This window comes from Ambystoma mexicanum, chromosome 4q (assembly GCF_040938575.1).
Source record: "Ambystoma mexicanum isolate Mex_15411 chromosome 4q, UKY_AmexF1_1, whole genome shotgun sequence".
In the NCBI taxonomy this organism is placed as follows: domain Eukaryota; kingdom Metazoa; phylum Chordata; class Amphibia; order Caudata; family Ambystomatidae; genus Ambystoma; species Ambystoma mexicanum.
Genome location: NC_090928.1, coordinates 52,319,545 through 52,343,078, shown reverse-complemented (window position 1 = coordinate 52,343,078; position 23,534 = coordinate 52,319,545). Strand labels below are relative to the sequence as shown.

The following is a 23,534-nucleotide window of genomic DNA, read 5'->3' as shown; positions in this document are numbered from 1 at the left end:
TGGCTGTGGAAGGAGACATCTAAGCACTACAGGAGGCTATTTAAACCACACCCGATGGATGAATCTTGCTTTGCGTTATTCTGCATCCTCTGCAGCAGAACGCTCATCGTGTCTTCTGCATCTGATCCTGGGCCTAAGGAAAAAGGCTTACCATCCTGAATCCAGTCTTCAGCAACACCTATAAAGACAAGAAAGAACAGGTTAGCATTACGGTCTTCAGTGACAGCTCTTCACTTACCTGGTCCATCGGCTGTCACCAACGCCTCGCGCTGCATTCCGACATCTGAAAGACAAAGGCTTACCTACTCTTCGTGCGCTCCGGAGGTCTTCACACTGCATTCCGGCATCTGAAAGACAAAAGCTTACCAACTATTCGCACGCTCCGGAGGCCTTCGGCGCTGCATCCTGCATCTGAAAGACAAAACAAGGTGCGTTTAAAGACATTGGGGAACTTTAATACTCACGTGCCATTACTCCTTTCCACATCTAACCCAGTGGGTATTCCGGCACCCTGCAGCCGCTCCGAACTTGTACCTGCAAAATAAAAAGACAGTTAGAGCGCATCGTGAAGCAGGCAACAAGCGCTTACTTACGTGCTTCCAGGCGCTTCTATTCATCACACGGGCTCCATCTTCAACTCACTTCAGCCCGTCATCCACCATCGCCGGACCCTGCAAAACAAGAGACATCATTACTAAAGACTTTAAAGACATTAGAATTACTCGAAACTTACCGTTCGTGCAGTAAACGACGGACAGCAGTCCTCTGAAGTCAAGAGGCCTGCTCCCCTTATCCAGTGAAGAAACTGGTTACAGCACCCTGCCCCGAGGCAGATGGAGAGCACGGCGTTCACTTACCTAAGGTGAGAGCGTTAACCTTCGGGGTTCTACAGGAGAAGAGAAAGGGAAGAAGAGAGAGACATTCAATAACCCAGTTCATTAATCCCATATTTTCTATATGCAGACATCTTACCCTTCGAGTCAGACATACAGTGCACAGAGGTCCAGCCCAAAGAGCCAGCCATGTGTTACACATCACCTTTGAAGATACGGTATACGCCCAGTCAAGACCGGCGCCTCTACGGGAATCAGGTGAGCGTTACAAATACATGCTGGGCCGTCATGATCATGACATTGTGGAATTTAAGACCGAAATCACCAAAGTACATGGCAAGTGCAATGACCCTGAGTCGCGCTCGAGACGGAACAACATAAGCATCATCGGTATACCTAAGGCTGCATGCAAGGGGCCCGTGGAGCTGTTTGTTGATAGTCTACTTACAACAATGTTTGGATCAACCAAATTCTCCACACACTTCTTGGTTGGACGTGCCCACCGCTCTCATGGCCCATTACCTAAACCAGGGGCCCCACTGCGCACGATCATGGTGCGGCTACTCAATTACAGAGACAGGGACCTCATCCTGAAACTCTCCAGGGAACAAGGGACACTCAGATATGAATCCAACAACATCCACATCTACCCTGATTTTGTCGCTGAATTACAGGTCAAGAGGCGATCGTATCATCCTGCGAAGAAATTATTGGGAGCCAGGTGCATCCCATACGCCCTTATGTTCCCTGCGAAACTACGTATTCAAAACAGTGGCAGGGCGCACTTCTTTGAAAATCCTTCACCAGCTGTAGACTATGTTGAGGCAATTAACCTGCCCCCGCTGTGCGACCAGGGGAATGATCAAAATCATGGTCCTGAGGTAGAAGCTGACCGGAACGATGTGGGAGACTGAACAAGAAGCCCCCACATGAACTCACGATAGCAATATTTGACTCTGACATGTTAAATTGTTAATTAAAGCAGGGGCACATGGCAGTAGAACTGGCCGCTGCCAGCGGCGACTGCTCACAGCGGTCCCCGGCAAAGTTCCATGGTTGTTCAAAGGGAAACAGCATTGAGTTGGGGAAGATGGTAAGGGAAGGGGGAGGAGGGCACATTGGGATATTGGGGGAGGTTACAGGCAGGGGCGATGGGGAAATGTGTAGTTGGGCGAGTTAAATGGGAATTTAAAAGCAGACAGAGTTGGGAGGATTGTTGAATGTGGGGTGTAGTATGCGCAAATTGACTTTGAGACATCAACATAAAAATTGTTGCTGTTTACAACTAAATGCCGGGTGAAGTGGTAAATTTGTTATCATGGAATCTCCGGGGCCTGAATAATCCAATTAAGGCTAGGAAGATTACGGTGTACATTGATCGGCATTCCGCCAGAATCGGAATGCTGCAGGAAACACATGCATTAGGACCAGTGCAAGAGGGGGTTGCGCCCAAATGGCCCTGACAACGGTTCTACACAACTTACTTCTCGCAGGCCATGGGGGTACTTATTTTGGGGCCCCACTCCATACATTTTCAAGCAGAGGAGACAATAGCGGATCCAGAGGGATGACACATCAAAATAAGAGGGGAAATGGCAGGTGAAAAGGTCATATTAGTGAACACCTACAGACTAAATGACCTGGGATACTATGGCCAAATCTGGGGGAGGTCAGCAAAGATGGCAGAGGCTCCCATCATATTGGGAGAGGATTTCAACACAATCTTAGGCTTACATAAAGACCGATCAACCACCACATAATGTGGAGCTACGGCCGCGGCTAAAATGATTAAACAAGCAATGAAACAACTGGGATTGATAGACGTATGGAGGGAGGAACACCCAAGGACAACTGAATATACACACTATTCTACAGTCCACAACGCCTCATCACGGACTGACTATTGGCTACTTTCGTCAATATGGTCCCCACGCTTGCGTGGGAGCAAAATCCTCCCTCATACAATGTCGGATCATTCCCCGGTGGTGATGTCACTAGAATTTAGCGATCCACCTTGCCCCCGCCCACTTTGGACCATGTCATGAAATATTTTTTTAGATAACACACTTGTGGAGGACCTACATGAGAAAATAGAAGTTTTTTTTTAGGTCAATGAAAGCTCAGTTTCAAGATACGCCGCAGTATGGGAAACCTTTAAGGCCTTGCTTATTTCAGTTACATCCGGGGTACTCAAGAACACTAGACTGGAATTAGCAGAGACCGAAAGGAGGCTACGCAGATTAGAGAATGACTACAGCACCACTGCCAACAAGACACTACTGGGGGTAATTAAGGGCAAACTGTTGAAGTTCCACGAACTAGCGGATCGTGAAGTATAATACATGACAAAGCCAGTTCAAGCCCACTGATATGGGGAAGAAGACCAACCTGGACAATTCTTGGCTAGCGTGATTAGTGGGGAAGAGAGGGGTGGAGACCATTACGGGAATCAAAGGGGTAATGGGGAGGTTTGTGACATCCAATGAGGCAATTAAAGAGGAATTTCAGCGATACTATAAAACACTGTATGCAAATGCAGATACCTGCACTGAAGAGTATGTAGAACTCTATTTAAATAGGATAGCACTACCGAGTCTCCCCCGGGAAATATGCGAAGCATTGGATGTCACAGTCACTTCTGACAAGATTGTGGAAGCCATCACTTCGCTTTCACCGGGTGAGGCCCCCGGTCCTGATGGATTGGGCAAAAAAATGTACAAGACATATAGTAGGACATTGCCACCGCGCCTACTCAGGGTTTGAGAGGAATCACTGAGAGTTGGGCGATTCCCACCCATGCTTAACGTGGCTGTTATTTCAGTGTTGCCAAAACCAGGTAGACCACCAAGTGAGGTTGCTTCCTACCATCTGCTATCATTAATTAACGTTGATGCTAATATTTTTGCGAAAGTACTGGCGTACAGACTCCTACCACACATGACTTACCTGGTGCACCCGGACCAATCAGGATTTATTCCCATGAGATCCACAGCCCTTTATCTACGTCGGCTTTTTGGCATTATGTCGCAAATAAATCCACATGCCCAAGCAGTGGCAGAATCATTAGATGCTGAAAAGGCTTTTGACTCAGTATCATGGAACTATTTGTTTGGGGTGCACAAACACTTTGGGATAGGTCATCATTTTATTGGGTATGTGACACTGTCGTACGCGAACCTGGTAGCCAGGGTACGTACAAACGGCACAATGTCCCGGGTGTTCCTCGTTGGCCCGGGGTACACGTCAAGGCTGTCCCTTCTCCCCATTGCTGTTTGCACTGACGTTAGAACCACTAGCATGACTAACTAGGGATCAAAGTGCACACAGGGGAATACGCATAGCTGGACCCTCACAAGTCATATCACTATATGCAGATGATACTTTGTTATATATATGGAATCCAGATGAAAACTTGGGACCAATCATGGAAAAAGTGGCCAGATTCACAAATCAATCATGATACAAGATCAACACCTCTAAATCCGAATTGTTCCCATTGACAGACAACACTAACACCAGTTCACCTTAGAGGATTCTGATGGGCTCCGACCGCCTTCAAGTATTTGGGTGTAAAGGTTTCTCACACACAACAAACCCTCTACGAAGACAATCATGAAGCATGCCTGAATGCTCTGCTGGTTAAGTTGGCACTGTGGGCAAGATTCCTGATCTCCCTATTTGGTAGACTAGCTTTGTTAAAAATGGCAGTGGTCCCCAAACCTTTGTATTACTATACTTCAATACCAATCTGGCAGGGGCAGGCCTTTTTTTGTAAAGCTCTGAACACTGCGGTGCAATTTCTCTAGAGGGGGTGAGGGGTGATACATCCTGTATGAGATGGGAGGGACTGACCGAACCATATGGGGATGTGGGGGAACTGGCGGTACCAGACTTCGAGTTATATTATCTAGTGGCCCAGGCATAATACACAGGACATTGGTATGTGCCTGACACAGGCCCAGTATATATCTGGCACTGGAAAGATATGGTGCAGCCCCGACAGACCTTAAATCAGTTATACTTGAGGACTGATACACGGACGCTTGTACATTCCACCCGGTGCGCACAACAGTTAATGCGTGGGCCCGAGTGTTCAAGTGACTGGGAACAACACCCTCTAGAAGCAAATTAAAGCAAGCTAGGGAATTTTATCTTTAAACTGGCCCGCTCGGCAACTCCTCAATGACAATGACTTCGTTTTGTTCTAGTTTTGCTCTTGTTGCATCTCAAAAAAGAGTATAACGGCGAAAAGCCAAATACTGCCCCTTATCATTGGTCTAATGTTACTCAATGAGAACAAGCGCCAAGATTGGTCACCATCACCACTATTTATTCATCCAATAAAGTGTGCCCTTTCGATGACACATGTTTTGGCAATTCGCCTTTTTCAAATCAGGGCATATTTGTTTCTCTATCAATGTTAAACGCATTGTTTCCATATAGTGACAGTAGATTAAAATACATGACAGTGATGTCATTTAGCCAAACGTATATATTTAGTGCATTAACAGTCAAAAAAACAAACGTGACAGACAATTCGGGTTGGGATCAGGGAGGAGTGGAGGAAGTTTCAGAGAGAAAACAATATAATGAAAAATGAAAATGAGTTAAGTCAGTACAGCACAAAATCAAAACAAAGCTTTAAAACCAAAACGGTTGCACATAGTCATTAAGTTCTGTCCAAGGTATGTTCTCTGCTCAACCATATCAGAGCTCATAATTTACATATTTGATGCGAATAGTGCTCCAACATTCAAATTGTCCAGGGTTAATTGTGTCCAATAAATACTCTGGACTCTGCAGGTTGGGACAGCTTATTTAAACATTAGAGTGTAAGAATGTCACGTGCTGTTCATTTACACATTACTAATTAGTAAAATACCTTACCATAAGTTCTTGGTGGTCTCACCAGTTCTTGCGTGTTAATTGGGTTTAATCCCTATAAACATAAATACTTGCACTTAGAGACTCCATCTATACCTCCTAAGGTTCATTATTATTCTGTGATTTCCTATACCAATTATGCTAACTTTTCAGGCAGATTAGTTGGGAATAGAGCACTATAATATAATTGTTCAAAAAGGAGTAGAACTAAAATAGTGATCGGTCCAGGAAATCACAGAATAATAGTGAACCTTAGGAGTTATTGTTAACTGTTAAAGTACGATTATGCCCTTAACGGAAAACAATTTAACAATCTCCAGCTCAATAGTTTTCTAGGAAGGAGAGCACTAACCTGGACATTCAGCAGTGACCGGGAAGGCAAAGGAACAGACGAATGCGAGAATTCCCTTACAAGCCCAATCACTCTCTACCCAGATAATGGTAACCAGTAGAAGAGAGGACTGTGCCCCCAAGGAAACCCTCTATGGGAAGAAAACCCTGGGTTGCGGTGAGAGCAGTCTGATGTCGTCTGGTCATCAAGAACAGGACCCCTGCGGGAGCTTGTCATTGTTTCAGATGTTCGGTTTCTGCAGGGGAGTTGTTCTGCGAATGAGAAAGGACAGGTAAGAGAAGTGGAGAGAATCGCGAACCGAAGGGAGTCCCACGGGAGCCGTCACCCACCTCAGATCCGCCTTGGAATCTCTAATGCTGATCAAATATACTCGCCACGTTCTGTGAATCGGAAGACTGCAAGAAAGGGAGGAATGATCCTAAGCAGGAGGGAGAAAAGGGTAAGTCGAAAAATACCTGCTGTTAGAAATGGCATGAAGCGAATAGACGGTACTACAGTTAGGGAGAAAGGGCAAGACTGGAAATACGTACCCCGGTGTGAATTCAATTGCGGATCACTTGATCGAGTTCCAGGCAGTGTGTGGTCCAAAGGAAAACGGGACGAAGCCTCGGAGGGCGGGCCCAAAGATTTCCCACGATCTGGATTAACAAAGGCGAAGCATACAAGAGGTAAGAGGTTAGGATTTAGATAAGAGTCAGAAAGTAAGATCCCTAGGTGGTGGTCACTTACGAAGCATCTGGACTTGGAGTAGCGACGCACTGAAGCAATACACTGGCCCCCTATATTCGGTCACATGATCGGCTGGCAACGTAGGGGAATACGTGCAACAACTAGACCGGTGCTCATAGAATGACAAGTAAGAGTACCCGCCATATTAGAAGGACTCAAAATTGCGGCACAGCAAATTCGGCCACAATGCCAAAAATACCAACGTTTATAGCAATATGTAACAGTATGCCCCCTCTGCAAGGGCGGGGGACCCGGCTTTCCTGGATGGAGCCGGAAGAATCTGCGCACCAAACGAGGAGCATGAACTCCTGAAGCCGGCTCCCAGGACCTGTCCGCCGGAGCAAACCCTTTCCAATCAATCAGGAATTGAAGGCGACCCCTGTGGTAACGGGAGTCACAGATGTCAGCAATCTCAAATTCAGGTCCTGTTACAGTGGACACAGGAGGTGGATGAGAAACAGTGGAGCGTTAAAACGATCGGGTACTCCCATCTTGATCTGGGAGAGGTGAAAAACAGGATGGATCTGAGACCAAGAAGGAGGCAGTGAGTCTGACCGCTGCAGCGCCCACCAGAGAAACAACTCTGAAGGGTCAAAAGAACCAGGGAGACAACTTAGAGGGAACCAAATGGCAGGGAAGAAATCGAGAAGACAACCATACACTATCACCAACAGTTATCTTCGGAGCCGCCCTTCGATGACGGTCTGCAGATACCTTGGCACGATCCTGAGCAGTCTGAAGAGCCTTACGAGTGACTTGATGACCCAGCTGAATGTCCGCAATGAGCCGATCCACCCCAGGGCAACGGGAAGGAGATGGTGTTATGGTTGGAACATAAGCCGGATGGTAGTCATAGGTACAGTAGAAAGGACTAGTTTTCAAGGCAGAGTGCTTCGCATTATTATAAGCGAATTCCGCCATTGGTAAAAGTTCAACCCAGTTGTCGTGTGCGGCAGATATGAAACAACGTAGATAACATTCCAATGTCTGATTTAAACGCTCTGTTTGTCCATTAGTCTGTGGATGGTACCCCGAGCTCAGTGCTCTTCTGATTCCCAAAAAGGCGCACAACTTTTGCCAAAAAAGGGAGATGTACTGGGGATCCCGGTCTGACACAATTGTGTCTGGCAAACCATGGCGAGAAAAGATATCTGATATGAAGAGTCGAGCCATCTGATCCGCGTTAGGCAATTTGGGCAAAGGGCTGAAATGGGCCATTTTCGTGAAATAGTCTATAATTACCATTATAGTGGTTTGGTGAGAGGATGGAGGGAGATCCACTATGAAATCCGTAGAAATCAATTGCCAGGGCCTTTCAGGAATAGGCATTCGGGTAAGTAGACCCAAGGGAGGTTGCCTGGGTGTTTTAGACTGCAGACAGGTAACGCAAGCCGAAACATAGTCTCGTACATCGGAGTGGAGATTTGGCCACCAGAAATGATGTTGGATGAGTTCCAACGTAGATTGATATGCCCGGTGACCAGCAGCTCTGGAATCATGGCACATATACAGCACCTCTTTCTGGAGAGTGGTGGAGGGTACAAGTACTTGCCTGCAATGAAAGAATAATCTCCTGTCTTTAACCAGATGGTAGTTACGTTCAAAATCTTTGCAGGACTGTAAATGTAGAGTCGTGTCTAGTTTAATGGTCTGGAGAAAATCAGTCAGAACTGATATGAACTGAGCCTTGGGAAACAGGCTTTCAGGGCAGAATCTAGCCTTAGGGTGGTCTTTCCGGGAAAGAGCATCTGCCCTAAGATTCTGACTTCCAGGTAAAAAGATAAATAGAATGCGATAAGGAAGAAAAAAATGGGCCCAACGTGCCTGACGACTGTTGGTGGTTTGGGCGTGTTGAAGTACTTCAAATTTTGATGATCTGTGCGGACTTCCACAGGAAACGGAGACCCCAGCAACAGATGTCTCCATTCTTCAAAAGATCTCTTGATAGCCAGCAGTTCCTTTTCCAGAACCGAATAGTTGACTTCGGAGGGATTGAAGGTTTTGGATAAATATGCAATTGGGGATTCCACACCTTGACTAGATCTTTGCAGGAGGACCGCTCCTAAAGCATAATGTGATGCGTCGGTCTCTAGTATAAATTGCTTGGACTGGTCAGGGATTGACAATATCGGGGCCGTTGAAAACAATCTTTTCAGTCTGTCAAAGGCCTCTTCAGCCTTTGAATCCCAAGAAAAGGGTACTCCCTTTTTTAACAACCTGGTAATGGGAAGAATGATGTCGGAAAAACATGGGATAAACTTACGGTAGAAATTGGTGAAGCCAAGGAACCGTTGTATTTCTTTAACATTCAATGGAGATGGCCATTCCAATACTGCTGATACCTTTCTTGGGTCCATAGACACCCCTTGAGCCGATAGCACAAATCCTAGATAATTGAACTGTGGTTTGTGGAATTCGCATTTTTCTGCCTTACAGTACAAATGATTGGCTTGAAGCCGATCCAGGACTAACGTTACATGACGGATATGTTCGGCTTCGTTTGCAGAGAAAATCAGAATGTCGTCCAGGTATATGACTACAAAGTGTAATAGAACATCTGCAAACAGATGATCCATAAATCGTTGAAAAATGGCTGGGGCATTAGAGAGGCCAAATGGCATTACTTGATACTCGTAGTCTCCAAAAGGTGGTCGGAAGGCCGTCTTCCATTCATCTCCTGGAGCGATTCGGATGAGATGGTACGCCCCTCGGAGATCTAATTTGGAGTAAATGGTGGCTCCTTGTACTGCCTCAAGAATATCTGGGAACAGGGGCATTGGATATTTGTCTGGTACCGTGATTTTGTTGAGGCCTCTATAGTCAATACAGGGTCTGAGTTCTTCCGTGTCTTTTTTTGGAATAAAGAATAGAGAGGCCCCAGCAGAAGAGGTGGATTTGGTAATAAGGCCATTTTGTAACTTGGTGTGAAGGTACTCCTTGAGGGCGTTCTTTTCCCGTTGGGATAGCATGTACATGCGCCCAAACAGAACAGGCTGATCTGGGATCAACTCGATATGACAGTCATCGCTCCGATGAGGAGGAGGAAGAGTAGGAAACTGCGGTGTGGAAAATACCGATTGATATTTCTGGTAACAAACAGGGATTTTTTCTATCTGTGAAATTGTTATCGGAGTATGACTGGGAACTTGTGAGGGAACCTGAAGTCCCACGGATTCATGAGAGAGACAGTGAGTAACGCAGTATTCAGATCCTAGGAAAAGGGTGCCAGCAGACCAGTTTATAATCGGATTGTGTAACCGTAACCAGGGCAAGCCCAATATAACGGGAAAGTGTGCTGCCTTAATCAAATCAAATGTGAGGGCTTCTTTATGTGAGGCGATTATACAAGTTAAGGGTTTAGTTTGTTCCCGGATAGGACCTGAACTTAAAGGGCTACCGTCTACCCCTTGAATAGGCATTATGCAAGTCTTGGAGACGCGGGCGATTCCATTGTCTTCTGCCCATTTATCATCAATGAAATTCCCAGCTGCTCCACAGTCTACTAACGCCGGAACCCTTTGAATTACTCTGTCTTGAAACACTAACGTCAGAGACAAAACAACCATGGAAAGATCCTGTGGGGGAGACGCATGGGATACGTCTATCTGAGTCGAGGAACCGCCATTGTTTCCCCCAGCCGTGGTTCCTCCTACGACTGGGTTCTGGAGTTTCCCGACATTTGGGAACTTGGTCTTCGGGAAGGAACAGTCGGGCAGTCTCGTAGCACATGGGTGGAGGAACCGCAATACATGCATAGCCCTAACGACTTACGTCATTCTTTTACATTCGTAGACAGAGGACCCCCGGCTGCCCCGATCTGCATGGGTTCCTCTGTCTGTGGTGGTTTACTGGTTGTTGGGTAGCTCTCGGAAAGCTGACGAAACACTTTTCCCTTCCTTCATTCATCCATTCTCTCCTGGAGACGATAGCCCATTTGCATAGTGATGGTGATCATACCTGCTAGATGCGCTGGACGGGGTTTCCTAGACACTTCATCCTTTAATTCCTCAGTGAGCACTCTTTGGAACAAAGTAAGAAAAGTGTCATCCGTCCAATTAGTTTCTGAAGAAAGCTGCTTGAACTGTGTAATATAAGTCAAGAGATCCTTACTTCCTTGTCTATGATCAAGGAGTCGTTCCTGGGAGGCCACTGATATTTCTTGTCTATTAAACATAGACTTAAGACTATTAACAAAGGCTGGATATGAATCCAGAATTGCATTCCCCGAGGTAACTAAAGGGGTAGCCCACGCTAAAGCGGGTCCAGAAAGATGAGACATCAAAAACCCTACGTTGTTCTTCTCAGTTGGGAAATATTGTGGCTTGAATGTGAATTGCACGGTGCAACTGTCTAAAAACCTCCTTTAATTTATGAGGATCTCCATCATATTTGCCAGATGGCAGAGTGGACGGGGGGTTTTCAGGAACTACATGAGCTATCTTTTGACGGAGCTGCGCATTGTCTTGTTTGACACTTTGCAGCTCCAGGGACATCGACTGCATGGCAGCCATGAGTTGTTGCATTTGCTGTTCCATAGTCACTTGCTGATGTTCAAGGAAAGAAAAAAGAAAGGTTTTTTAAATTATTTTTTTTTTTCCCTGGGCGTCGCTAACTGTTAAAGAAGATTATGCCCCTAACGGAAAACAATTTAACAATCTCCAGCTCAATAGTTTTCTAGGAAGGAGAGCACTAACCTGGACATTCAGCAGTGACCGGAAAGGCAAAGCAACAGACGAATGCGAGAATTCCCCAACAAGCCCAATCACTCTCTACCCGGATAATGGTAACCAGGAGAAGAGAGGACTGCGCCCCCAGGGAAACCCTCTATGGGAAGAAAACCCTGGGTTGGGGTGAGAGCAGTCTGATGTCGTCTGGTCGTCAAGAGCGGGACCCCTGCGGGAGCTTGTCATTGTTTCAGATGTTCGGTTTCTGCAGGGGAGTTGTTCTGCGAATGAGAAAGGACAGTTAAGAGAAGTGGAAAGAATCGCGAACCAAAGGGAGTCCCACGGGAGCCGTCACCCACCTCAGATCCGCCTTGGAATCTCTAATGCTGATCAAATATACTCGCCACGTTCTGTGAATAGGAAGACTGCAAGAAAGGGAGGAATGATCCTAAGCAGGAGGGAGAAAAGGGTTAGTCAAAAAAAACCTGCTGTTAGAAATGGCATGAAGCGAATAGACGGTACTACCGTTAGGGAGAAAGGACAAGACTGGGAATATGTACCCCGGTGTGAATTCAATTGCGGATCACTTGAACGAGTTCCAGGCAGTATTCCGAAGGAAAATGGGACAAAGCCTCGGAGGACGGGCCCAAAGATTTCCCGCGATCTGGATCTGGATTAACAAAGGCGAAGAATACAAGAGGTAAGAGGTTAGGATTTAGATAAGAGTCAGAAACTAAGATCCCTAGGTGGCGGTCACTTACGAAGCGTCTGGACTTGGAGTAGCGACACACTGAAGCAATACACTGGCCACACTATATTCGGTCACATGATCGGCTGGCAATGTAGGGGGGAATACGTGCAACAACTAGACCGGTGCTCACAGAATGACAAGTATGAGCACCCGCCATCTTAGAAGGACTCAAAATCGCGGCATGGCAAATTCGGCCACGATGCCAAAAAGACCAACGTTTATAGCAAGATGTAACAGTTATAGACAGGGTGTCTAAGTGCATGTATTTATGTTTAGAGGAAGTAAACCCAATAAACGTGCAAGGACTGGTGAGACCACCAAGAACTTATGGTAAGGTATTTTACTGACCCTATAGTAGCAAGGTTGGGCTCTGGTGCTGTCCGGGTCTCCCTCCCACATATGACCATGATATACAGATGTCCTGGGATCCAGGGAAAACAATGATACGAGGAAATCTATTCCCTGAAGGGAGGCTTGTAACTCAGGAGGAGTTCTGTTACAGTAGTACCGCATGACATCAGGGCACGCGGAAATAGCCGTCGTTTCCTCTTGAGCCGGTAACATGTGAGTGCATGGATGCAGTGGTACAGAAGGATTTACAGAAGGGGTTGGTGTCGAAGTTATATAAGAGGGTACAAGCAGCTCAGTCTCTGAGAAACACTGCAAAATCCGAATGGGAAAAAGACCTAGCTATGGACATTGATGATACCAAATGGCATAGATATTGTCTACTGATGAAAGAAGTAGCACTCAACGCACGCCTGCGTCTGATTAAATTCAGGGTCCTAACCCAACTGCATTATACACCTGCCAGGGTAGCCCGATTTTCCCTGGGCACAGATGATAAATGCCTGAAGTGTGGGAGTGAGGGTGCCGACTCAATCCATGTGTTCTGACGTGTCCGAGAATATCAAGATTCTGGCAGGAGATAGCGGGAATATTGCACCTTATGATTGGAATCCCCCCGCCCAGTACTACTCCCCCTCAAATACCTGGTAGGAGACATTGGTAAAGTTTCAACCAAAATACGTAGACTGTTTAACATAAGTTGTAGGTTGGCGAAAAAATGCATCTTGCTAAAATGGAAATCCAAGTTGGCACCATCAAGCACAGAATGGCTTAAAGAACTTACCTATGTGAACGAGAGGTAGGAGGGCTATATTGCAACTGTGAGTGCAACTAGTAGACCTAAGAACATATGGGACCCCCTGCATGATTACCTGAGAAAAGCACAGTCTAACAATGTTTAAAAGATCAGTGTGCTTTGCTGTCTGAAGAGGATAAATGTATAAAATGAACCATTATGAATTTCATTGTTATATGTATTGTATGTGGCGTTCAACTTGCATCCAATCTGACTGCCTGTCTGCTTAAATAAAGTTGTTCTTTTTTAAAAGAGCGATAAGAGTAGAAGGATGGAGAGAGACTGTGTGAGAGAAATGGAGAGAGCAAAAAGGTAGGCAAAGGATGGGAAAGAGTTTGAGATGAGAGAAAGGATGTACAGCAAGAAGGGTTTGAAAGGTGTGAAACTGTGTTAAAACTGCTATAAAATGACCTACATGGCTCTTCTGGCAAGTGTACAAGTAAGTAGGTTTAATGTACATCTTCTTAAGTTACAACTAATACGTTTCAATGGAGTTGGACCCACTGGTGCCCCCAACTCTGGTTACATCTCTCCAACTGGGTAGCGGGACACCCGATTCTCTACATCCCACACAGCACTCATGACATCACTTATCCACTCATGCAAGATACAACACAAACAAAAAGGATGAAATGAGCAATGGAGTAGTGTAAAGGGAGATTAGAGTTCTTTAAACAGTCTGTATTATGTCCCTCTTCAAAATATTTATAATAGAAATTGGTTTCATCCGGATCTATTGTCTGCTACGAACATTATATATTTCCCTCAATCCCAAAATCCAATGCTAAAAGACATATCACTACTAGATAACGTTCATAATACCATCAATACAATGGGGCTCATTACAAGTTTGGTGGTAGCCTTGCTGGTAAAAGCGGCAGGCTGCCGCCAAATTTGCAAATTTTACCGGCGCCCGAGAATGGGCAATTACCGGGTCATTACGCCTCCACCGGACCCGGTTTTTGCCCATTCCCCCGCGCCGGTATAAAAATGCTCCCCATTCCCATTTGAGGCCCATAGGGCTCAATGGGAATGGGGAGGCTGAATGCACTGGCACCATTCAGAATGGTGCCGGTGCATCCAAAATGCTATGCTCGCGGGTGCCGGTCCGCCCGCCAGGTCCGACCTGTGGGAGAAAAGGAACCCGCGAGCAGAACTCGTAGCGTGCCGGTCCAGTAACTACAGTACCGGCAAGCCTACCAATACCGTAGTTACCAGACCGGCAAGCTTGTAATGAGGCCCAATGTTTTAGGACAAAGCAATGAGAAATAAGGAAAAGAGTTTGAGAATCATGAAATATCAACTCATGCACATAATAGATTATAAAAACTGGACCTAGTTATAAAGAGTGTAGCTTTACCTAGGGACAATAATGCCTGATGAATTTCCTTCATCACATTCTTGTAAAGTTCCTTCTGCCATTCCTGCAAAAGCGTCCACTCGTCTTCAGAGAAATAGGTAGAAACATCAAGGAACGCAACCTGTGACTTGAATAGAAAAATGTTAAAATCGCATTCAATAAAACCACTTTGTGAAACAAAATACCTATAATGTGCATTCAAGAAGTAAAAATTGAATTTTCTTAAACTGTCACTCACACACTGCTACTTGGATGTTTCTAATGATAGTGATAAGCCCTAATCAAGGAAATTTGAGAGGGGGGGCCGCAGGAAGGAACGGAAAGTGGAAGGCGAAGGGAAAATGGCGAGTGAGTATGGGAAGTTGGAGGGAAGGAGAAGGTTTAGGGGAGTGGAAGAAGAGCAGCAGCCTGAGAAACGATTTTATTGTTTGTGTATCTGCTGCCTATTAATGCAGCCTCAAAAGGCCTACACTTAAAATTGGAGACATGTGCCTAAGGCATGATTCTATGAGGTCCGAAACCAAATTTCCAAATGAAAGATGAAAACATTCAGCCAGACACGTCTCAAATAACAGATGTATTACTTGCCATTTACTTTGAGTTTGCCTGGGGTGAACCTCAACAGCAAATGGAGCATGCCATGCACTTTCACTTTAAACCACACTCAGAGCATAACATTTTAGGAGAGAACAAGAAAAAAGTAAAAAAAATATAGAAATCATACAATTGTTAGGGAATAAAATATTCTTCCATCTTTCATTTTTGGAGGTAAAGGACTTCTTTTCTTTGATAAAAAATGGAAGACACCTGTGTATAGGCGTGTTATAAATGACATATCATAAAAGGGATAAAGAAAGGAGGTTGAAGAAGAGATGCTGGGAGAAAGAGCAAGGATGATGGAGCAAGCAGTAGGGAGAATGGAGGAAAAATAAATTGGTCTAGCTGGTCAAGGGATCTGAAAAATAGTATTCTTATCACTGAAAGATCTTCAGCTATTTGTTTCTGTAAAGTGGCTATTTACAAAAAGGGGTGTCAGGTGGACCAATCAAACTGCTAACACTTCTCACTGACAGACGTAATATTCAAGATCCTTGTCAAATTGTAGGGTTCTTAATTTAGGGGAGCTGGGAGCTATTCAGCTCCTGGTTAAAGACAAGAAATGCTTGGTTAGTTTGACACCAACAGCTGCGAGGAGCTACTTTTGGCTCCCTTGGCCAACTGATGATGAACAAACATACATTTGTGAGTTTAACCTTGTGCATTTCGGACAATACATACATAAACATTTGGACACATAAGGGATCATACATAATGGACAAAATGATATTTTTGCATTTCACGTGGAAGTTACTTTCGCAGAAAGCTATGCACTAGAGTATTGTCCCTCCGTGGTAGCGCCTGGTCACTGGTTAATGCTGGATACCCAGAAGCTGCATTTAGCTCCTGCTCATCCAATCTTAATTTTGATCCCTGAACTGTGACTTACCCATTTAGAGAGTATTCAACTTGGATTTAAGGAAGGAGTGAGCACTGTTGAGCAGTTCTTGGCTATCTACCTTTTCCTAGGGAAGTATGAAGGTAAGTACCTGCGCACCACATTCAACAGAATATATGAAGCCAATGTATTACCCACCATATGAAAGACAGCCAACAGCTTGCTAATAAATATCCTTATCCAATTGCATTCTAAACGTCAATTCTCAGATATGGCCATGGTCAAACATACTTAGCCGCTAAATTATTCCTTTGAATTGAGGTAAGCGAGCATTCTTGCAACCTTCCACTCAACATATATATTGATTATGTAGGTAAGTAATTCCAGTAAGCTTCTAACGATATACCACGAAAAGATGCATTCCAAGACTACTTTGCAGAAATTATGCTGCACTTATTGCACGTGCCCCAGATAGGTTGCAGCATTGTATAGATTCCTCCTGGGCCATGTCAAGGGCAGTCCTCTACCAGTCCTCCCCTGGTAGCCCGAGATGTAAGGATCAATGCTGTGAGAAGGGGGTGGAGTCCAGAGTCAGGATTCCTTTAGACTTCAGATGTAGGTGTGATTTGCTGTGCAAAGGTATGTGTTAAGGGCAGTCTTCGTCTGGGAGCCAAAAGTGTAAAAAGCTATATTGTGATGTGGAAGAGGAGTCCAAAATCAGTTGCTCTTTAAACTACTGGCGAAGAGGACAATGTCAAGGGCAGACCACTCCTCCCCCTGGAGCCCAGGGTGTGCACAATGACACTGTGAGGATAAGGAGGAGTCAAGAGTCATGAGCCTGTTAAACTGCAAGTGGGCACAAAAGGCCAAGTCAAGGGTAGTTGTCCGGCAGTCTACCTGTGGTCTGTAGGTGATGCGGCGACAGCTGGCACACAGTGACTCTCAGATTCTTGATTCCTGATGCTTCCAGAATATTGCTACCTATTTCCACCTAGTGGTATCAAGAGTGCAGAGCCCCCTCTTAAGAGTCTGAGATAACACACAATCAACCCTTATTATACAGAAGTTCTATTGAAGTTTTGACCACCCCCACCCACAACAGAAGCACACACCCATGGTGAAGAGTTGTAAGGGGTAGAGGTGCTGACATCGCTTAGTTGTTATTTTTGAAAAGTGAGCTGTAATATTGACACAAACACACTGACTACAACTGCTTGCAACTCTTTGACTTATAATGCTCTAAACTGCTCTACACCGCCTATCAAGTTATTTGTATATGTACAGAGCCTGGGCAGACTTCTGAGAGAGGAGAGAAGCAACGCTGATGTTGGGCTCATTTTTATGTGTGCCATGAGTTTGATGGGCTGGTTTTGCTTATTTAAAAACGCACAACTTTTAGAAGTACATCTTCCCTTCCACCGTGTGGGAGCTGTGGTGCTAGACTGGTAGCACCCATTTCTGGACGTGGAGACCTCGGAAACCGTTTATGCGTTTTCTTAAATCAAAAAACTCTGTCCGTTGTACTACCATTCTTGCGCCCCGCAGACTATGGAGACTGGCGATAAATTGGGCTTGAATCCAGGTTGTGTAGTCAAGAAAGGTAAGCGAAGCAAGAAAGGCAACAATGCATTTACATTAATTGTGTACCTCTAACTCCCTAAAGGTGCCATAAGGGATGGATTTTGGTGAAAAGGAAAGCGGCAGGTGTTTCACGTCTGGTCTTTGCCCTGGCAATAAAGAAACTGACCTCAGTCATGGCACCTATTAAACGAAATAGATCCATTATTACAAGACTTTAGTAGTGTCTCTGCTATACTTAAGGCCCTCAACCCATACTTCATTACTTGTACAGGACAGCCACTCAAAACTTGGTGAGAATGAAAAATAAGTGTATTTCAGACCTTGGAAAGAGAGTTACGTGAACCACATAGGGGAATCCCAAGAGCTCCATAAGGGAAAGCTCCGGACAGAGGATGAACATTCTCTAGGCCTGTATAGCCAGCCAATGGAAGTACATCAAGAAGAAGGGAAGGACTGCAAGATTCCTATTGTGGTGCCTACTGGCCCCACATCCTTACTCTCAAGTACTAACACAGATGACGCAAAGCATATCAACGATACTGATAATGAGATTGTACCAAGTTCCCCAATTGCTTCTGATGAATTTATAATCGATATTGACAAGCCAGTGGACTTGAAAAATAGATTTGTAGTGTTGAACCAGACTAGTAGTAGCCTCCTGAATGGCACACATGTGGCGTTGGGTCCCCTTATTAATCAATTTATCCTTCATTGAGAATAGAAGTAACACAAGTTTGTAAGGAGCTTAATGAACACAAGATAAATAAGAATACTCTTAGAGCAAAGGTGAAAAATCCAGCAAGGCTTTCAAACTGATGTCAAGCTTACCTTTAGACCCCTGTAAGGGCTCTTCAGGTGAGTATGCTCAAACTTACTCTCTGTAATGACAGCAATAAAGCATGAGATGACTAACCTGAAAGGGCTAGTGGAATCAATTAAGGATGATCTACAGACCATATTTCATGCCACAAGCGAGACCCTACTGCAGGTAACCACATTACAGGGTTATTTTCCTGCCTTAAAAGTGAACAATGAACCCAGGTTATTAATATCAATGGTGTGAGCTGCGTGCAACCTGCCGGCGATAGGGGGATATGCATGGAGAATGACTCATGTCTGAATATTGATTCTTTGTTAAATGAGTTTTCTTTAAGGCAAAACAACACTTGAAACATTGTTAATATAGGTACGGTATGGTCCCTGATAGACGCAACATCTAACCCCCACATCCCTGTGTAAAAACAAGGGGGGGCGGAAGGGGACCAACTTCAAACAACAAAGAAGAAAGCACATAGCAACCGACATATATCTTCAAATCCCTCCCCTTGGGTTAGGGCACATGTAAGGGGCAACATTTATTTGACATGTGCCCCCAAATTGGCTCCGGGTGCAAAAGAAGCGGGGGCTCTCCATTGAACAAATCCTACCACTGGATCAGAAATGTTAAGGGTTGCCTATCAGTTAACTGAGAGAGCATTTTTACAGGTTTTCCCCACCCAGACTAATGTAACCCAAGGTATGATTTTATTAAAGTGAAATTACTACACCCGGAATTGGCACTTGACTTGTTGTCTATTGATCACAGGACATTGCCACCAAAGGACTCTGAGATGCAACATAAATCCATTCCACTAACCATGAGAAATTATCCTGTGGTAAACTGGGCTGAAGAGGGAGTTAAAACAATCTCCCCACAAATCAATCACTGGAGTCTATGAACCCCAAAGAGGCAGAAAATTGAGGGCAGGGTCACCGTTTTGCTATTCTAGAAAAACAGGTTTCAGATGCGCTTGCATTTTTTGCTGATGAATCAATAAATGATAAGAGTGTAGTAGAATTGACAGAGCCCCCAACACTCCACAGACTTACCCATTGTTTGGGAGGATGAGGAAGGCACTGGGAGACACGAGAGGTACATTTAGGTCACAAAATGAAAAACTGCTGATATCAGACCTAAGCCTGGTGAGGAGGACTGGTTAATATTCATTAGAGAATCTGCTATGCTATGTTTCCAGGACACCTGGTCCCTCGAGCAACATTCCACTGCAGGGTTTGCTTGTTTTAGCACACCAGCTCGCAAAAGTAGTAATGAGCAAAGCAGTGGAGGCTTGTCAATATAGGTCAGGAATTGACTTTGCCCGATGTGTCCCAATTGGCCATCGACTCATTTGATATGCAGGCTGTGCGCATGGAAATGCAGTTAGGCATTTTAGTTTTAGTAAGGAATTTTCACAATAGGCAGGGGTCTCATATGAGCTTGGCAACTTAAACAAAGTATAAGATCTTCTACAAGTGTGACCTATAGTTGTGAAGAGAGCATCCCAGGAATGCCCCTCCTCACCCCACTGAAAATGACAGGATGGAGAGCCAGGAACGCTCGAAGTCACCCATCATATTTCAAACGAACACCAAGTGCACCACTGGCTGACACGTACACAGATAGGTATCCCCTCAGTCAGCCAATCAGACCTAATCCTGTGCATATCTCTAGAGGTATAGGGGACACAACGGACTAAGAACCAAGAAGCCATGATTCTGACGTCATTAGAGACACCACGACATAGCAGCGTCAGTCATGAAGCACACTCGCAGCCCTGCACCACATTACACAAACACACATTTGCATATACGAAGAACATGCTTACACCGCTCTATAGCTAGAGGACGGATACATATACATACTGTCAAAGCTTTTATTATTTTTCTCACTAGCCAAATGCAGTAACGCAGAAACGCAAGGCAACAAGAGATCCAGAACAAGCTTGCAGATGCTTATGGCAAAATAACCCTATAGAACTACGGGACTATATATGGAGCCATGTAGGACCATGTGTGACTTACTTATAGGTTACATAGTATAACATGAGCATCTAAAAATCATATTATAAGTCTAAGGAAAATTACAGAAGGCCTCAAGCCACAGAGTACGAGACGAGAGGAGCTGATTCAGGCTGCACAGAGCGTGAAGCAAGCTCACAGTCAAGGTTAGAGATAAACAGTCACATTCCAAACTCTAGACAAAAAGACTAGCTGCAGAAAAAATTAATAAATCCTCACAAATGCAGGCTCAAGAGCTTGATTTTTTGGTCTACAAGCATGTGATGCAGCCAAACTAGACAATAGGCATTCCACGGCGGTGGCAAAGGAGAGCCGGTCCCAGAAAACCAAACGCAGAGTTAAACAAGTGTTGCAACGTGGAGGCACATTCTCATAGGCAAAGGTGGTACACTACCAGATACAATACAGACACATAGACGTTTCACATCACCTTGAAGAGGTGCATAGAGAGCCGAGAACCAAATCGAGTCCCAGGCCTGGGGAGATCACCTCTAGCCAATCACGAAATAGAAAATTAGGGGTGGATGGCAAGGGGCAATAATCAATTGTAACCCCATTACTCTGCAACAATATAATAGATAGTTTCTTGGGGGCGGGGCAGGCCAGCCACCTTATATGCAAGGACCAGTAGAATAACCTCTATAGGGAACATCCATAAGGGATACCACTCCTAGCACCCAATCCGCACCGGGGATAGGTTTATGGGGAAGGGACCAGGTGATGACGCAATGTCACCACAAAACTGGGGAGCATGCATTGTAAAGTTGTGAAGTACCGGAGAATCTTGATTGTCTTGTATGATCCCTGTTTGTTTTTTGTAATAAACCACTTCTTACTTGCTGTTGACTGAGTCCTCTGTTTATTATGGGGAAGGGTGTTGGGCTATCAGATGACCTCAGGCATACCAGGGAACCATCCCAACAAGTTGATAGCAGAGTCAATGGTTGGGCTACGTTAGCCTGGCACGAAGCAGACTCTCCTGCTGCAGAGCCCGAGGCTACAGTACTCCTTGCGGGTTTCGAGAGAATGGGGCAAGTGTGCCCCGTGTAAAGGCCGTCAGGAGCTAGCCTGGGGAATATCCTGCCCGCCGTCCACCAGGAGTCCAGCAGACCAGAAGAGCGAAGTGGCAGCTTTGGGGGACGCGGCAGCCGAGCAGCGTAAGCAGACCATGGAGTGTAAGTATTCACCCAGCCACACTGCAACATAGAGGAGAGGGCGAGTAAAGGGGGGTGCAAGGGTGTTATCGAGCATCGTTGAGTATTAAGAGTATTGTCAAGTATTGTAGGGACAGGAGTGGAGGAAGATGTCATTTTTCTGTGGTTAGGGCACATTCGGTTTCGAGGTAAAAGGTTCTGGTGAACAACCTAGATCACAAATAGTGGATTTTCTGTGGGTTGGGCATTTTAGCTCGGGTCATAGATGACGGTATCCCGCCAAGGTTTAGCAAAAGGACCTTGTCTACATTGCGGAAGGTGATTCGTCTAGTGAAGTCTCGAGGAGGCAGTTACTTGTAAGGCGATGCTACACGTACATATCGAACACAAGAAAATATTAGTATACTCTGCTAGGAAGCAGGAAGACAGCTGTGGGTTTGTGTTGGGGTTGTCTGTATTTTTGGGCAACGGGGTTCTAGCATTGTGCACGCTGTAATTGATTTTTTAGCACTACCTTGTTTAGTGAATTGGTGACGTCACCTGTAGGTTTGTGCATAGGACTGGTGCGCGGAAGACGCATGCACAAGATTTGTGGATGTGCCTGAGGAGGCAGAGATTGTGAAGGGGCGGTGTGCGGAGCATGCCTGATAGGTGGTTGTGGATCCAGAGAGGCTCGGAATAAATCTAAAGAAGAACAAGTTACTTACCAACTGGTAACATTCTTTCAATTGGATGTTCCTCCAATGTATTCCACATCTTTGACATGTAATGTCCACAGCTGGGTACTTCGGAAACTTTTTCGGCAGAGAGCATCTTGCGTCGATGGCATCGGATCAATGTCCCTCGAAGGCCTCCGTCAAAGCCGACGACACTGGATGTTATAAATAGGATGCACGGCGCCCGTAGCCTCAGTTAATGTTTTTTCCTCTATAACATGTAACGTGCACATATCCAATGCCTGTTTGAGTGCACATAGCCTTGCGGAAACATAAGCTGCAATAGCATAGAAAATTCTCCAGAGGGGCAGGCTGGTAGGGCGATGTGGAACACGTTGGAGGAACATCCAATCGAAAGAACGTTACCAGTTGGTAAGTAACTTGTTCTTCGAATGGATTGTGTCCTCCAACATATTCCACATCTTTGACAGACTCCAAAAGCAGTACCAGAAAATGGAGGAGGGAAAAGAATTTAGAATACCCAATCAGATGGCAGAATAAAGAACCGCCTTACCAAAGGCCATATCTTGACCACGGAGCGTATCCAGGGAGTAATGTTTAACAAAGGGGTGGATAGAAGCCCATGTGGCTGCATCACAAATATTCCTAATAGGAACTACCTGCTGCAGGGCTGTGGAAGTAGCAACGCCCCTAGTGGAATGAGCTTGCAACCCTTCAGGTGGGCCCTTGCCCGCCAATCGGTAACATTCAGTAATGGTGAGGATAATCCACCTGGACAAGGTCTGTTTGGTAACAGCCTGGCCTAATCAGTGTCCAGCATACCCCACAAAGAGTTGATCGTCCACAATAACCCTGGACATCCTAGAAATATAAAAGCTCAGAGCTCTCCTAGGGTCCAACCTATGGAGTTGCTCCTCTTCCTTACCAGGATGAGGAGGAGCATAGAAAGCAGGAAGTACCACTTTCTGGCTTAAATGAAACTCAGGCACTACCTTAGGTAGAAAGGAAGGACGTACCGTCAGTACAACCCTATCCTTGTGGAACACAGTAAAGTGTGTCTTAGACGAAAGTGCCTGCAATTCACTCACTCTGCGGAAGTAACTGCAACCAAGAACACCGCCTTGAAAGACAA

At 45.3% G+C, this 23,534-nt stretch overlaps 1 protein-coding gene across 7 annotated transcripts in view; it reads right to left on the bottom strand.

Moving 5' to 3' along the window:
- Positions 1-23,534, bottom strand: part of LOC138467455 (zinc finger protein 436-like) — a 252,005-nt gene that overhangs the window by 211,702 nt on the left and 16,769 nt on the right. For 5 of the 7 annotated variants that reach the window (XM_069607461.1, XM_069607465.1, XM_069607466.1 and 2 more), the window contains exon 2: positions 14,718-14,844. In XM_069607461.1, the coding sequence (XP_069463562.1) occupies positions 14,718-14,844 (127 nt within the window). The remainder of the gene's footprint in view (positions 1-14,717; positions 14,845-23,534) is intronic. The other 2 variants (XM_069607462.1, XM_069607464.1) reach the window with 1 other exon arrangement.